Source organism: Semicossyphus pulcher, unplaced genomic scaffold, assembly GCF_022749685.1.
Source record: "Semicossyphus pulcher isolate SPU_LCO1_2020_fin unplaced genomic scaffold, fSemPul1.0.p SCAF_3, whole genome shotgun sequence".
Taxonomy (NCBI): Eukaryota; Metazoa; Chordata; class Actinopteri; order Labriformes; family Labridae; genus Semicossyphus; species Semicossyphus pulcher.
Genome location: NW_027211704.1, coordinates 16,202,784 through 16,217,957, shown reverse-complemented (window position 1 = coordinate 16,217,957; position 15,174 = coordinate 16,202,784). Strand labels below are relative to the sequence as shown.

Here is a 15,174-nt window from a genome sequence, read left to right as displayed (position 1 = left end):
ATGTGCTGATATGAAAACAAACAAATACATGACATTGCTACAATTAACTAATTAAAAGCATGAATAAGAAACAAAGAAGCAAAATTAGGCAGTGTGGCATAGATAGAGAGACAGAGACAGACAGATAGATGGAGAGAGAGAGAGAGAGAGAGAGAGACACAGAGAGAGAGAGAGAGAGAGAGATATTTTGCGTTGGGAGGAGGACCAGGCCTCACCATAGAAAGTTAGGTATCCAAAAAGGGCAGCCAGGAAGTACATGCTGTACATGACTGCAATGGAGATGTTGGCCACATGCTGCATCTTTTTCTTGGTGGGACTGAAATCAGAAGATATTGCCGTGTGATGTCACACACACAAACAAACATAAACACACACAATTTACCGTATCGGCCCGTATAAGAAAGCATGTAGCCCAGTTATTGTTAAATATCATCTCCAGCTGTGGGGCTACGTCTGCCGCGGGAATATTTCTCAAAGATTTAAAAAGCACATCACAGTTCATCTTAGGAAAACAAGCAACAGGGCTTCAAAGCAGGATGACAAATTTAAACTTACAACATGCTACATCGTACAAGCAGGGGCCAACTCATTTCAAAATAAAGTGAAAGCGGTGCACGTGACTAGGTCATGATGAGCCAAGCACAAATCAGACATAGTAGCTGTTCTCTCCTGTTATGCAACCATTTTCCTCTCGTCCAAAAGTTAGCAGGAGCTCTCCAGCGTAAGAACATACTTGCGCAGCTCTGTGTAGATGGGCAGGACCTCGGGGTGGCACACAAAGGCGAACGCCAGGATGGGGATGGTGTAGGCCGTCTGAAAATGAACCCCAACAGGTCACCATAGATACAGCAGCGCCATCCCAGACGTTTTACCACCAACCTCGCACTTTACTGCCCATTACTCCCTCTGACACATTACAGAGACCTAATTGTTTAGCTGTGATTAACTTGGGCTGGCTGCGGCCCAGCTTTAGCCTATTTAGAATGCCTTACTTATGAGCTGCTAAGCAGCCGGGGTTGGTCTTACTAGCCTGGTTTAGGAATGGTCTCATACATCTTTGAGGGATGCTTATAAAGACTCTATAAGATTTTATAAAAAACAGGAACGCTCTGGAGAAAACTAACATTACATAACTTATATTATTGAAACAATCAAACAGATTAAAGCAGCTGGCTGTGAGCTAGCTGTGATTAAGAGTCTTTAAGGAGTCCTCTCCTGTTGTGTAAGTATGCACTGTGTGTGAAAAATAAGGCTACTTAAAGAAATGTCAAGTCGTTCCCATTTCAATCAGCCAGCTCTTTAGCCCGCAAAGGGCAACGAGATGGTCTGACTGAAATCAAGAAAATGCCACAGCAACTTTTATAGTTCTTGTTACAGAGGCAGACAGGTCGGAGGTCACCGTCCGTCTCTGAGCCGTACATTAACTGCACACTGTTTTCTTTTATTAACAGCTTGACAAGCGCCACAATCTCATCCTGAGTGCAACTGAGTGCTTCAGACCAAGTGAGATTCCCATGCTTGGATTGTGAGCTGTCGCTGGCAACATGCTGAGGATAACTATGACATAAGTGGGTGTGTGTCAGTGCTCATTGCAGTGGAGGTGGATTTGCAGACTGAGTGACATGCATAAACCTACTTGCGAGTTGAGGTTGGCCATTTTGGGAATACAGGCAGGATCGGGCTCGCCTCCAGGATCCGTGACATTCAGCACGCTGGCGGTGCTGTTAAACGCAAAGTCCACAAATGGACAAGGGATATTGAACTTCTTGTAGATGACCTGTACAGTGCAGAGGAGAGGTGGTTAAGTAGAAACAAAGGCTGTGGGACACAGTAGGCTAACAGGCACGCAGAAAATACAGCACTGAGAGGGCAGAGTAAGAGAGAGAGAGGGAGCAATGTGTGGATTACAGCTCATACAGGCAAAACTAGGTCAGAGAAAGACAGAGAACCAACACAGCCTGGAACCGCAGCGTGCAAACATTAGTCCGTGGCAGTGAGGGGAGAGAGTAGGGAATACTAAAGAGGTGGTGGGAAGGTGGGAAGAAAATCTCGTTCCACACTGATCCCAGTGCATTTTAATTTTATGCATTGATGTTTCTGCCAACAGACAAGAATAAAAAAGCAGGATAACGATGTGTAGTTAGCATGTCTGTGTAGGTACACATACCGAAATGAGGAAGAAAACCATGCAGCTCAGGGAGAAGCCACTGGTGTATCCCAGGTATCCTAAAAGACAAAGGCCACATTAGCATTTCTCTGAAATATATAACTGCAGGGCTAACATGGAGAAAATGCTAATGTAAGCTGTGTAAAATATCCCCCCTCTCTGCTTTACTCTAATAACTAATCACTAGTGAGGGAAAGCAGCATTTTCTTCAGCTGCATGTTCTCTAAGCCTTTGGTCGACTTGTCTTTGATGTCTCGGCAGGAGACTGAACTCTTACAAGAGGTCAGCCAATACGCCTCCTTTTCTCACTTTCAAACTGGCTTTCCCTGCTTTTTCTTCTTCTTTCCATCTGTCTTGTTTCACATACTCGCTCGTTTGAAGTGCTGCGATGCAGGCAGACACCGAAGCAACCTCGTGAAACACATTGCATTTAAATTGTGTCACAAGAGCCAAAAACGAAAAGTGAGCGACGTCTTGTTAATTTAGTGCGCTGACAATTTACGGACATAACTACGCAATTGCATACAGGGACATCTCAGGAGGACAACAAAGGGAATTGTCACTGACAAAAAAGAAAGGAGGGGATGAGGAAGACGGAGTAGGCTCGCCCAGCTCTGAAAACCCTCTCTATACCATAACGAAACAAAGGCGCATATCAACGTGGGAATTAACAAGCCCTTAAATTAGATTCTTTATATTCCTATCCAGGAAATGTGTTGCTACAGTCTGTACACATAGGTGACATAAATAACACATACAAAAGGAACGTAACATAACAACATGACACATATACACATACTGTAACAGCATTTTCCCTCCCTTCAGTTACCAGGTGGCGTTTAATGATGCTATGGCGGAGGGAACAAAGCTCCTGCCGTAGCATGCCCTTTTACCTACAGTATATCTGCGACCTGATGGAAGCAGTGTGAAGGCTGAATTGAGGGGGTGTTAAGGGTCATGTGCAATGACATGGGCTCTGTGTGTGTTATGGCTTTGCTGTTGAGGTCTGTGAGGTCCGGGGTGAGGAGGCCAATTATTTTGGAGGCAGTTTGCGTTATGCGTAGGAGTTTGTTCTTATTAGAGTTAAAAAATAATCACTAAAGAATCCATGTGTGCGTCTATAATCTTTGCAATACCCCCCTGAATTTATCTTAATACAGTGTATGGCAAAAGTTCAAATTGAGAAGGTGTTAAGGAGGTCATCAAAGTTTGAGGGGTGCTTCAACAAATGGGAATTCAAGTCCAAGGTTAAAGCTGTGATGGTGAAAAATATCCCTCTTGTATCGAGTGTCCTTGAGCAAGTTGCAAGGTAAAAAAACCTGCGAGCTCCTTTCATGATTCAAGCGTTTTTGAAAGAGCAAGTTGGCAAGCAAAGAAAATCTTTTAGAAAAGCTACAGCTTGTTATTTTTCAGAGAACAAATAACACATTTTATCTTCAAATTGAATTAAGCTAATTCACACTGCTTCATCGAGCACACTCAGTTGGTTTGCTGCTGCAGCCTCGCATGTTAGCTAATGAGGCAAACTTAAGGTAAATATAAATTATACTTTCATTTTAATTAAATCAAGGAAAACAAAACACAACACAACGCAGGCTTCTGAAGTAAACCCAGACTTGAACAATAATGACATGGGTAACCCACTGTCAGAGGGACATGACATCACATACTCACCCAGCTGTTTCATCAGAGCCAGTGGTAATATGACCGCGATGGATACTATGATCACGAGGTAATTTCCATTCAGGTACCATTCACTGCAAAGAGAGGCAGAGAGATACAGATAATTAAATGTATTGATTTGGAAGTGCTCTGCTCAAACACTCCCCTCGATCTCCATTCTGCTAAGCGTTTGCACCGAGTCAGATATTGATTTGGAAGAAATGCGAGAAAAGTGTGTGAACAGCTAGAAAATGAGGTTCACACAAATAAGGCTTACAAGCACAGGTGCTGATTGAGGATTAATTTAAACCTATTAAGACTGTGCTGAATAGTTCTTTTAAAGCAAAAAGAAATAAAACAAAACTTAACTGGAAGCCACGAAATCAAATATCTCAAGGGGGAATAATAAGCCTATTTCCTCCCTGTACCTCTGGACACGGAGAACTGTGACTTCAGCTCAGACACACAGAGGGCATGTTCTCTGTAGTGTTCATAGAAAAGTCAATATTGCACTGAGATTAAACATGGTGGTTTGCTTTTTTAGATGTGACAGTAAAAAATATTGTAAAAGGAGGGGGTATTATGCTAATATCAAGCTTAATATGTCACTCTGTGATACCTGTGGAGTAGCTTAGCATAATTTAATTTTTTTTCTCACACTGGTGCTATGCAGGCCCTCATACAGCCTCTGCCTGAAACGACTCAGTCAGCTCTGTCCCTTTAAGAAACCCCGCCCCTACAATCCCACTTTCTTCTGATTGGCCAGCTCTCTGAGGGCTGCACTTTGTGACATCACAAAATGCAGCGTGTCGAAAAAAGTAAGAAACCTGGCGTTCACAGCAGCCTGCAGACTGAGCTGAGAAGCCTGGGGATTACTCCAACATACTTTTACCTACAGATTTGAAACTTCACCCATGTTTAGTCTGGACATCCAACATTGCAACATTATATATATGTTTTAAAATGTGAAACAGCATCATACCCCCTCTTTAATTGAATAGTGTCTTTGTATTTGAAATGTGGCATTGTGAAGAAGACATTAAAACAGCACTGACACTCAACTTTGGGATAGTATCAAACCCAACTGAGTGGTAAAATGAAAAAAATAAAATTACAATTATTGGTTACAATTTAAATATTAAATATTTTTTAAGACTTTTTTTGATGACATTTATTCAAAAATGTATTGGAGAGGAACTTTGCATCATAATGAACGGAATGGTGGACGGTACTACTGAAGCATACATATACGCTGTTAATTAATGGCAGTTTCAATGAATTACATAGTAAATGGTAAATTAACCCTTACATAGCGCCTTTCTAGTCTCTGGACCACTCAAGTCATATACATTTCAATTCCCAAGGATACTATGACATGTAGACTGGAGGAGCTGAACTGCCTTCAGATTGGAGGTCAACCCACTGTACCTCTGAGCCACACCCACCCTTTATACATTAAGAGTTACAATAAAGTTGATTTTCTGGACATGACCAGATATAATTACATGTTTTCGGCTAAACAATTGCCTAATAAATCAGGGTACTTAATCACAATGACACCTAAATTGTATGAAAATCTAACACTGTCTTCAATCAGTGTCACTGATTTGAAGCTTTGCCAGAATTGACATTATACAACTACTCATCATGATCTATACTAACTAGGGATGCACGATATTGGATTTTTTGCCGATATCCGATATGCCGATATTTTACAACTCATTTAGCCGTTCACCGATACCGATATTTTTTTCCCGCACACCTAATTGCAGAGATCATCAACTCTCTTCTGTATTGGAATTAGCGTACAGTATAATGGTGATACTCTTATCACATCTGTCACAACGGTCGGGGTGACGGGTCTTGAGATGGTTAATCAAGTTTGTAGTGTTGAAAGACTTTGCCTTGGCTCCTCCTCCCATCACCGAAACTGAGCAGTCATGGCAAATAACAGTTTTGCTATCTATTTCAGACACTTTGAAAAACTTCCACACCACTGACATTTTGGCTTCTAACTCTCTCATGCTGCAGGTAGGCACCAGTGACGTCATCACGCTGCGCCGCACAGGTCTTCTTCGCGCCGGGGACATTGCGCCAAGGTCGGGCATGTAATCAAGTATGCAGCAGCCCATTATTTTATCGGCTAGTTATATCGGCGGATATCGGCGTGTTGGTCGATACCGATAACCTGCTGATAATATCGTGCATCCCTAATACTAACCTACTCTAAAGGCTCGTGGCAGGGATGGAGACATTCCCAGCGAGAGGCGGGGTTCACCCTGGGCAGGTCATGAGCCAATCACAGGTCACTTTCACATTCACACCTACAGGTAAGCCAGAGTCACCAATCAACCTAATGTGTTCAGACTGCTGGAGTAAAGCAGAGCACCCAGAGGAAACCAGCATGGGCAGAGGAAGGACACGCAACGTAAACATCGTGCACAGGCTGCGTAGTTACACAAATCACCATTTTGACTGAACTACAAGAATTTATGAAACGTATAACAAAGTCTTCCCTGAAACATCACACCATATGTTAATGTCTGATGCACAGCCGTGAATACAAAGCAAACCTCTATGTGCTATTTTTAGATCAACACAGTGGGGGTGATTAATTTCTTGCCCTCTGTCAGGTGGGAGACACTGCAGAGATGCAACATCTGCTGGATACACACGCACACACACTCACACGCAAACACACACATCTCAAAAAAGACTCTATCCCGTTGTCATCCTGCCCTCCGGCCATCTGGACCACGGTCACAATATCTCATCAACACACGCACACAAATACACACAGATACACACAAACGTAGAGTGTTCCACAAACACATAATTGGAAAATCACCAAAAATCACTAAGAGTGACACAAACTTGATAACAGTTGTTACTCTCCTCACAACACTAGACCTCTGATAAGTTGACTGGTGGAACAAGCACGCACACAAACGCAGCTTCAGGTGTTCATTGATTGTGCGTGTGAGCAGACCAGAGTGGTGTTTGTTAAAAACAACACACATGCAGAGACAAACTGACACACAACCATGCATGTGCACAAGAAGAGGGTGGGGAAGTAAACAGGAACATTACACATATATCAAAATACGAGAGCCGAGCAACAACGATCAATGTAAAGGTTCAAATGTTCAGGTTTTGTTTATCCTTTGTCATTGTGCCAGTACAAGTCTGACAGTGACATTTTTCTACTTTTTAATCACATAAAAATATACATTTAAAAAAAATCAGGTCAATTCTAATAATTAGACTTTTTTAAGATAATTTTTTGGCCTTTTATGCCTTTATTAATGGGGGAGGGGTATGATGCCAATTCCAAGCTTCATATTTCACTATGTGATACCTGTGCAGTAGCTTAGCATAATTTGCAGTAAAAAAAAATCCATCATTTTTCCTCTACAAGCCCCTACAAGCCCACTTCCTTCTTCTTTCTTGGCCAGCTCTCCGAAGCCTGCTGAGGCTGCACTTTGTGACATCACAAAGTGGGAACAGAGAATGGGGGCATGACATGCGGCAAAGGGCCGAGGGTGGAAGTTGCACCCGGGGCCGCCGCATCGACGACTATAGCCTCTGTATTTTTTAACCGCTGAGCTACACTGGCGCCAAATAATAATTACACTAATATTTCATTTTCACCTGTATATGAAGGCTTTCTCGTCTGGGTTTAGATTGCTTGAACATTAAGATTAGATTAATGTCTTTCTTAATAAAATCCAAAAATAATGATCCATAGATCCATCGAAAACTGCACAAGTTAAGCTGTAATTCAGTTCTATCATTACATTACCATTAAATTCTATAACAAAGTAGCACTTCTTGTCGAACTATGTAGTCTATTGAATGGGATTGTAATTTGTCTGTTATTTTGTCCGCCCTCTGTACAGTTTAGCAATAAACACACGCCCACTGACGAGATGAAAAGCCACCGGGACAATCTTATCTGTCCTTTCAAATCAACTGTGATTGTTGACCGCGGCCAAGAGCACCAAGCATGGCTACACACAGAAAACAGAGGTGGCACCAGAAAACAATGTGGATGTCACAATATATCACTTCTATATAGACTGTATGGACTCTATCAGTCTGAATTTAAGAGCACACATGGTGGCAGTGTCATTTCAATCCATGAAACCTCAGCCTGTTGACACAGAGCTGTGTAACTCACTCACATCTCTCAAACCGGATGAGTAGGTGAGGAAAGAGTCTAACTGGGGTAAGGGTTAAGGTGTGAGGGGGTAATACACACTCCAAATCCCACCCAAGGAAGTGAGTGTTGTTTGTCTCTGAGGCCACCTGCGCCGGCCAGTGATATCCCATGGTTTACGTTTTGGGCCATGGAGTCTCGCTGTGTTTTGATGTGTGCGTTTCTCTGTGGCCGCGCTGCTCTCCTCCTCCAGGGTCACTATCACAGCTGTTCTCACGCCAGCTGCTCCGAACATCCAGAGCAGCAGCAGGAACGCCAACTGGCACAGCCCAACACAACTCTTATATGGAGGGTGAAACACGCTTCTCATTATAAAAAGATCTGATAGTTCTGTGTATATAGGTGAATTTAGTGTCGCACAGGCAACTCTAAGGTGTTTCGCAACAGTCATCAGTACAATTTTAAGTGCTAAAATAATCACCATTACAGTTTTACTATTCATAATCTGCTTTTTTTTTCAGCAACAGCCTCTTAAAAACAAATCAGACTTGTACCGCCTCAATTTGGCCATAACAATATGACCACCTGCCTAATATTGTGTAGGACCCCCTTTTGCTGCAGAAACAGGCCTTAACCCATTAAGGCATAGAGGACTCTACTAGATCTCTGAAGGTGTGCTGAGGTATCTGGCACCAAGACGTTAGCAGCAGATCCTCTAAGTCCTGTAAGTTGTGAGGTGGGGCCTCCATGGATCGGACTTGTTTGTCCAGCACATCCCACGGATGCTCCACTGGATTGAGATCTGGGGGGATTTAGAGGCCAAGTCAACACCGTGAACTACCTCAAACCCTTCCTGAATCATTCTGCAGTGAGGCAGGGTGCATACGGTTTCCATGAAGGGGTGTACTTGGTGTGCAACAATGATTAGGAAGGTGGTACGTGTCAACATCCACATGAATGGCATCTGTAGGTTTCCCTGCAGACCGGAAACACCCCACAAGAGCTGCAGTTTCTAGCCATCACAATTTGGCCCTTGTCAAAGTCTCTCACATCCTTATGTTGCCCATTTTTCCTGCTTCCAACACATCAACATCGAGGACAAAGTGTTCACTTGCTGCCGAACATACCCCACCCACTGACAGGTGCCATTGTAATGAGATAAACAATGTTATCTACTTGTCCTGTCAGTGGTCGTAATGTTATGGCTGATCTGTGTATGTTCCCTCGAACTGAAGGCACTCATTTGTCACCTCATGGTATGATGGAAAACTCTTCTCTCATGCATTGACCACTCACCCTGCAGGTTTGTCCACCTTCAGAAAGGCCTGGATGACCAAGGGGAACTCGTACTTGACGATGTACAGGTAACTGGACATGGCTGTGGAAAGGAGATAGAAACGAACCAGTGAGTGAGTTGCCTCAATTTATTTTGAATAGATCAAGCAAGTTTTTTTTTATCAATGTAACTACAAAGAGGCTTATGAACAGTTTTACAATGTAAGCACCCTCACACATACACATGTTAATCCCAAGCAACAAATGGCACCGTGTTGTCCCAGAACTCAGTGTGCAAAAACATGTGTAAGTGTGAGGACGGATGTCGGTGTGACCTCACCTCCGATGTTCTGCAGCGTGATGGCGATACCTGCCGCCATCTTCCCCGGGGTCCCAAAGGCCCTGTAACCGAGCTGCTCATACGCACGAATACCTGAGTCACACACAGCAGAGTGAAATGTGTTTTAACAAGGTCGAGGACTGTAAAGAAACTGTAAAGATAATAAAGCGTATACATGACCACAGTTCAAAGACTTTTTGCGGCACGATACTGGAAAAAGCAACATTGCGATATTGTTTTGTTTTGTGATATTTATTGCGATTTTAAAAAATACAGGGAATTGCACCAGATGAATGTATGTGTTTCATCATTTATTATTTGGGACTGTGAAGTCTATTTTCTTCTAACAAAACAAAACCCTTCTCCTACTTTTATCACTTTTGGTTCAGAGACTCTGACACCCACATAAACAAGTAGAGAGTGTTCAGGTGGAGCGACACGTTTCTTTATAACATAAATACAAATAGACTTGTGGGCTGCAGTTGTGTTATTTATACAGTGTGTCTGTCATTTCTAACGGTGTTGAAATGTTGGTGTAATCAGCGTGATCAGCATTAACCAGCACCGGGGCGAGGTGCCAGGTCGTCTCACTTATAAGTCACCTTGGGTAACGGAGCGCCTCGATCATCCCGCCGACCTCGTCTGTGTTGAAGAGCTGCACTAATGTGAAAATAGACTGAATTTTCCTGTGGATTAGTGGTGGGAAACAAGAAACTAGCGAGTTTTCGTTTTGCACCGAGCAACCGAAGTTTTGCTTCTTTGCAGATGACACCACTTTTCAGGTCACAGGAAGCCAATGACATGGAGCTTTCCATATCCATCCTATTTCAATCCGTACTTGTTAATATTGTAACCCTACGTTTTCCACCACATTGACATGTACTGGTGACGTCTTTGAATCAGAAGATGCACATTGTCAGGCACATACTCACCTACAATACCAGATGACTTTAGCAGTAAATGGATGGAATATGACGAGAGGACCGCCACCACTGTTAGAAGTACCCTGAAACAGACACACAAAGACAGACATGTAAAGTACATTTTTGAACTCTACATCACCCTGCAGGCTGTTTATGCAGCTGCAGCACAGGAATACATTTTCTACATGCCAGTACATAGATTGTGTTGGACGAACAGAGTCCCTGTGGCTCTTCTTTACCCTCAATTGTTACTCAAGCTGAGCCGAGGAGGCTGCCCTGTCAGCACCCCTGCCCTCCGACACACTAAGTAATCACAGGCACACCAGATGGACACTCTCAAAAGAAACGTTTCCAACGCAGTGCTGAGATTGACAGAATGAGGAAAATCCTTTGCACACATTAATCTTCTTCGTCTTTGTTCCTCCGTGCTGGAATAACCCACTTCACTCACAACAACACTTTATGTAAAAGCTCCTCCAATCACGCTCTCTCTCTCTCGCTCTCTGCTGACTCATGTTCAGTTTTAACAAGCGTCTATCTATTTTATCTCATCATCGGATTTCTCTGTTTGTAATCCTCTACGAAATCTCTCATTAAAATCAGTCAAGATGAGGATATGAGCAAACATCTGGGGAGGCCTGAGTGAAGTAACCTGGGGCAATACTCCCAATCATTCTGAAAATACAGATCAGAAGCATTTACTGACACTGTCAATTATATATTACACCAAGAAGGACCTCATTATTAACCGTAGACTAAATGAGAACCTATAAGGAACTCTGCAGGCTAATCAGTAATGTTATTGTCGGTGAGGATGTGGTATTTTTTCAAATTAACATTAAGAGTTCACGATATGCTTTACGACTAGACACTTTCTTGGACCTGTTGATACACTGATCAGGTAGTTTCTACTATTTAAAGGGAAACTCCATCAATTTTCAACCTTATGTCCCGCAGTCTAAGTTAAGTATTCAGTAAAAAACATGTCAGCAGTTGTATTGATGTTGTCTGTGTCTTCGGGGCGCGGTTCTTCTTTCGTCACCGTCGCAGTCATTTACTTCATCAGTGACATAAAAGAACGACAGCCTATTTAAGCTTGGATTTCCAGTCTCCCACTTTTCTTGCATCACAAACTAGCTACAAAAATACACAATGAAAAGTGCAGAGGATGCTCAAAGGAGAAAACATTTACAGGGTTTGTCTGAGATGGTCAGCAGTATATACCAGAGACATGGGCACAGGAGGTATGGTGCTGAGGGTGCTGCAGCCCCTACAACCAGAAGACATAAAAAACCATCAGCTAATAAAACGGTGACGTAACTCTGAGCGTGTGGTTTTTATCTGTTAGCTATCACTAGTATCTAAATAGTTTATGATACTTCCTGCAGAGCTTTGCAACATTTATGTGTTTCAGAGAGTTTTTAACTGAAAATAAGAAGAAGACAGCAGTGAGTTCAATCACTGCAGCTTTACATGGACACTGTGTAACAGGATGTGTGACGGGGTTATGGCTGTGAGTTACACAGTAAAGGAGAGTAACTAATCGTTACTTTCAAATGTTGACCTTTGGGAGTTCATTTAATATGAGAACGGCTTCACCATGGTCTGAATTTGCATCTGTCTGCATGTCACTCGTCTCCTGTATGGAATGACACACTGTACTATGTGTACTACTGTACTATATACATGCGCTGTATACTGAATGAGGAACAGGCCTCATCTGTGTAAACTCTCTATCACTCCCTGATCTTCTCTGTGCAGTATTCTTCTGTTTTTGTTGTTGTTTGTTGTTGTTTTTGTTCATGCTTTGATACACAGTCAAGTTTGATGTGTTGCAGAATAAAAAACGCTGGAAGATTCAGTTTAAAATGCTGTAAATAAATAATCTTTGATATTTCAACTGATGCAAAAAAAACAACAACTGCGCAGCATACATGTATTACATCATCATATAGACTGACTTTCTCTCAGCACCTCCAGCTATGAGTGACTTCCAGCGCCCCTGATCGGAGATGGGCTGCGGCTGAGGCTGTGACTGCCACCAAACTGAATCCTGGTACATGCAGGCACTGCAGGCACGACTCTAAGAGCTCTTATTGCTTCATTTAACAAACAAATATTTGAGATCCACAAATGATGTGGTGGAAATTCTGTATTTGTACGACCACTGGGGAAAGCTCCTATGTACACTAAGGCTGTCTTATCTGCATGCAAGCTGCAGGATATTTATTATATATATTTTTTTTATTTTATATGTAATTTGTTTGTATCATCAGTAGGACATTTGTGAATGAGTCCCTGGTCCACTAACTTTCCCTGACCCACTCCACCTCATTCCAACTATTTCCTATTTTCTTCCTCTTTTGTCGTTGCTGCTGGCGACACTAACTTTCTCTCTCACACACACTCTCTCCATTCGCTCCTTTCAGGGACAGCCAGGCTGCACGTCTTTCATCCTGACTTCAACTGTTGGCAAGGTTTTTCTTTTCTTTTTTTTTGCTTCCTCGTTTGGCTTTTTTTCAGAGCATGTGGAGGAATGCTGGGCTGACTTGCTGTGGAGGATTTAGTCAGTCAAGTGGCAGTGGGAGGACAGATCTGCTGACAGTCAGACAGACTGACACACTTGGGTCACTGTAGCTCTGCTCTCAGCTTTCCACCCCGCTGCATTCCTACCCGGGCTGGGGCCACTGACCCGCTGAAGCCTCTGCACCCGCCAACTAAAATCTGTGTGATATGAATCATGGGGCTGTAAGGGACACAGAAACACGGGACATTCACAAAGAAGTATTAAATATAATACCTTAACTGGTAGAGGTGGAAATCTCCACGGGCCAGACGATAGAATATCAGCGCAGAACTTAAATCCCATATGACTAAGAATCATAAGTGGTTCTTAATTATATAACTACAGGTATCAATGAACAGATAATTTATTATTAAAAAAGGTGTAAATAAATCTGGCGCCACATCAGCATGCAGGTTGAAGTGGACGAGCAGCTACAGACCTTTTTCTTGCTGTCATTTATTTTGTCTTCCCCTTATTTGAGCGAACATGCTCGCTGCATTTCCAGGTCTCCTGTCCCCTTCAGGAGCAGGACCTCAGGTTCAGAAAGACGCTGCACATTGCCAGGAAAAAAGATTAAATATTTTTTGAGGCGATCACCATCTCTGGAGTCTAATGTGGAACGCAGAAAAAAAATGCCACTTTTCCTCTGCCAAATATGTCCCACTGCCCCTGCCTGTACTTCTCAGCCGCTGCTCTATTGTTTGAAACAAGATGGTGCAGATATGCTCACAATGACACGGCCTTTCATCTCCATACTCGCTCTTTGTTGTGGTCAGTCACGTAATATTAATTTGCACGCGATTGCGTGCATTCATCAAAGTGAAATGTAGACTAATCAGCTGGAGTTCGTTTCGTCTCCTGTCTAGCCAAGTGTCAAAGACCTCGGTGTTCGGTGACGCTTTGTTCAACAAGTCCAGACAGCAGAAAAACCGCAGTCACACAACTCAGCTCACATTAAGAAGCTTTCTCCAACACACGGGAAAATCCTGCAGACATGAAAACATCTCAAGCAAAAACTAGCTTCATACTTCTCTCCCGTTGATTTCAATCTCGAACTCTTATGTTAATATGCTGTCACAACTCTACCGTACAGTTTGCTGTTAAGTCAACAAACCGCCTCGGGCCTACAAAGCGGGAGAACATCTAATTGTTCCACTACGGCTACAAGCCCACTAAAACATCCAAAGCTTCCCTTCACCTCTCACTGCAAGGCTCTGCAATGTCATTTTATTGGGGGATGCTTTGTTAAATAAACAACGCTGCCTTTTGTTCCATAAAAAAAACTAACAAACGATTCTGGCGGTTACAGCAATGTCCTTTAATCTTGCACAGAAAAATACTTTGCTCAGCTTCAGCACCAGCTGCCTTGCAATCTAGCACTGTCAGGAAGAGGTGTCAAAGCAGCTCAAGGAAGGAAGTGTTGATTTTGCCGGTGCAATGCGGTGTGAGATAACCCCCTGGAAACATCGCCCGGATCATTTTTGAGAAATCCACAACAAAAAAAAACAGACTTACAGTTCGTGGAAAACAAAGAAATATATACATGCATGTGCGACTAAAATTAGCATGTAAAGCTTTGACAGCATGTCAGTCCAACATTAGGCCACCACACAGTCTGTTCCACCCCGGAGTTTCATCACGTTTGTGCAGAATCCAGCCGACATAAATCAAAGCTTTCACCACTGTTTGCCATCATGGGAGGAGATGTGAGTAATATCTAGCACACTAGATCTTCTCTCACTGATGGCAGCAGATTCAGGCACGAAAAGTCTGTGAATAATCGGATGGTCACCAAAACTGGCCATGATGAAGCCACTTAAATACATGACAGTCGTACGAATAAATGGTACTGCCAGTGAAATGTTAAAAGGATCACTCTTGTTTTTATTATTGTCAACAATAACCATTACAAGACCAGAAAACAGTGTTTCATTTGTGGTCATCCAGAATTCATAGAACCGTAGTTACATCCGTAACTCTTGTTTTAATGCTACAAGTTTAGTCTGTGTAGGCGAAGTTTCTCTTTGCCATTGGGCTCCATTGTTGTTAATAACTATGTAAAGTCACTTCCGCGTACACCCT

General features: G+C 42.7%; 1 protein-coding gene across 1 annotated transcript in view; it reads right to left on the bottom strand.

Moving 5' to 3' along the window:
- LOC138605735 (sodium-coupled neutral amino acid transporter 3-like) overlaps window positions 1-15,174 on the bottom strand; it is a 40,968-nt gene that overhangs the window by 5,892 nt on the left and 19,902 nt on the right. The window contains exons 6-13 of the mRNA XM_069678150.1: window positions 10,536-10,609; window positions 9,604-9,696; window positions 9,285-9,366; window positions 3,842-3,924; window positions 2,168-2,226; window positions 1,637-1,777; window positions 734-813; window positions 216-316 (exon numbers count right to left, since the gene is read on the bottom strand). Coding sequence (XP_069534251.1) covers window positions 216-316; window positions 734-813; window positions 1,637-1,777; window positions 2,168-2,226; window positions 3,842-3,924; window positions 9,285-9,366; window positions 9,604-9,696; window positions 10,536-10,609 — 713 coding nt within the window. The remainder of the gene's footprint in view (window positions 1-215; window positions 317-733; window positions 814-1,636; window positions 1,778-2,167; window positions 2,227-3,841; window positions 3,925-9,284; window positions 9,367-9,603; window positions 9,697-10,535; window positions 10,610-15,174) is intronic.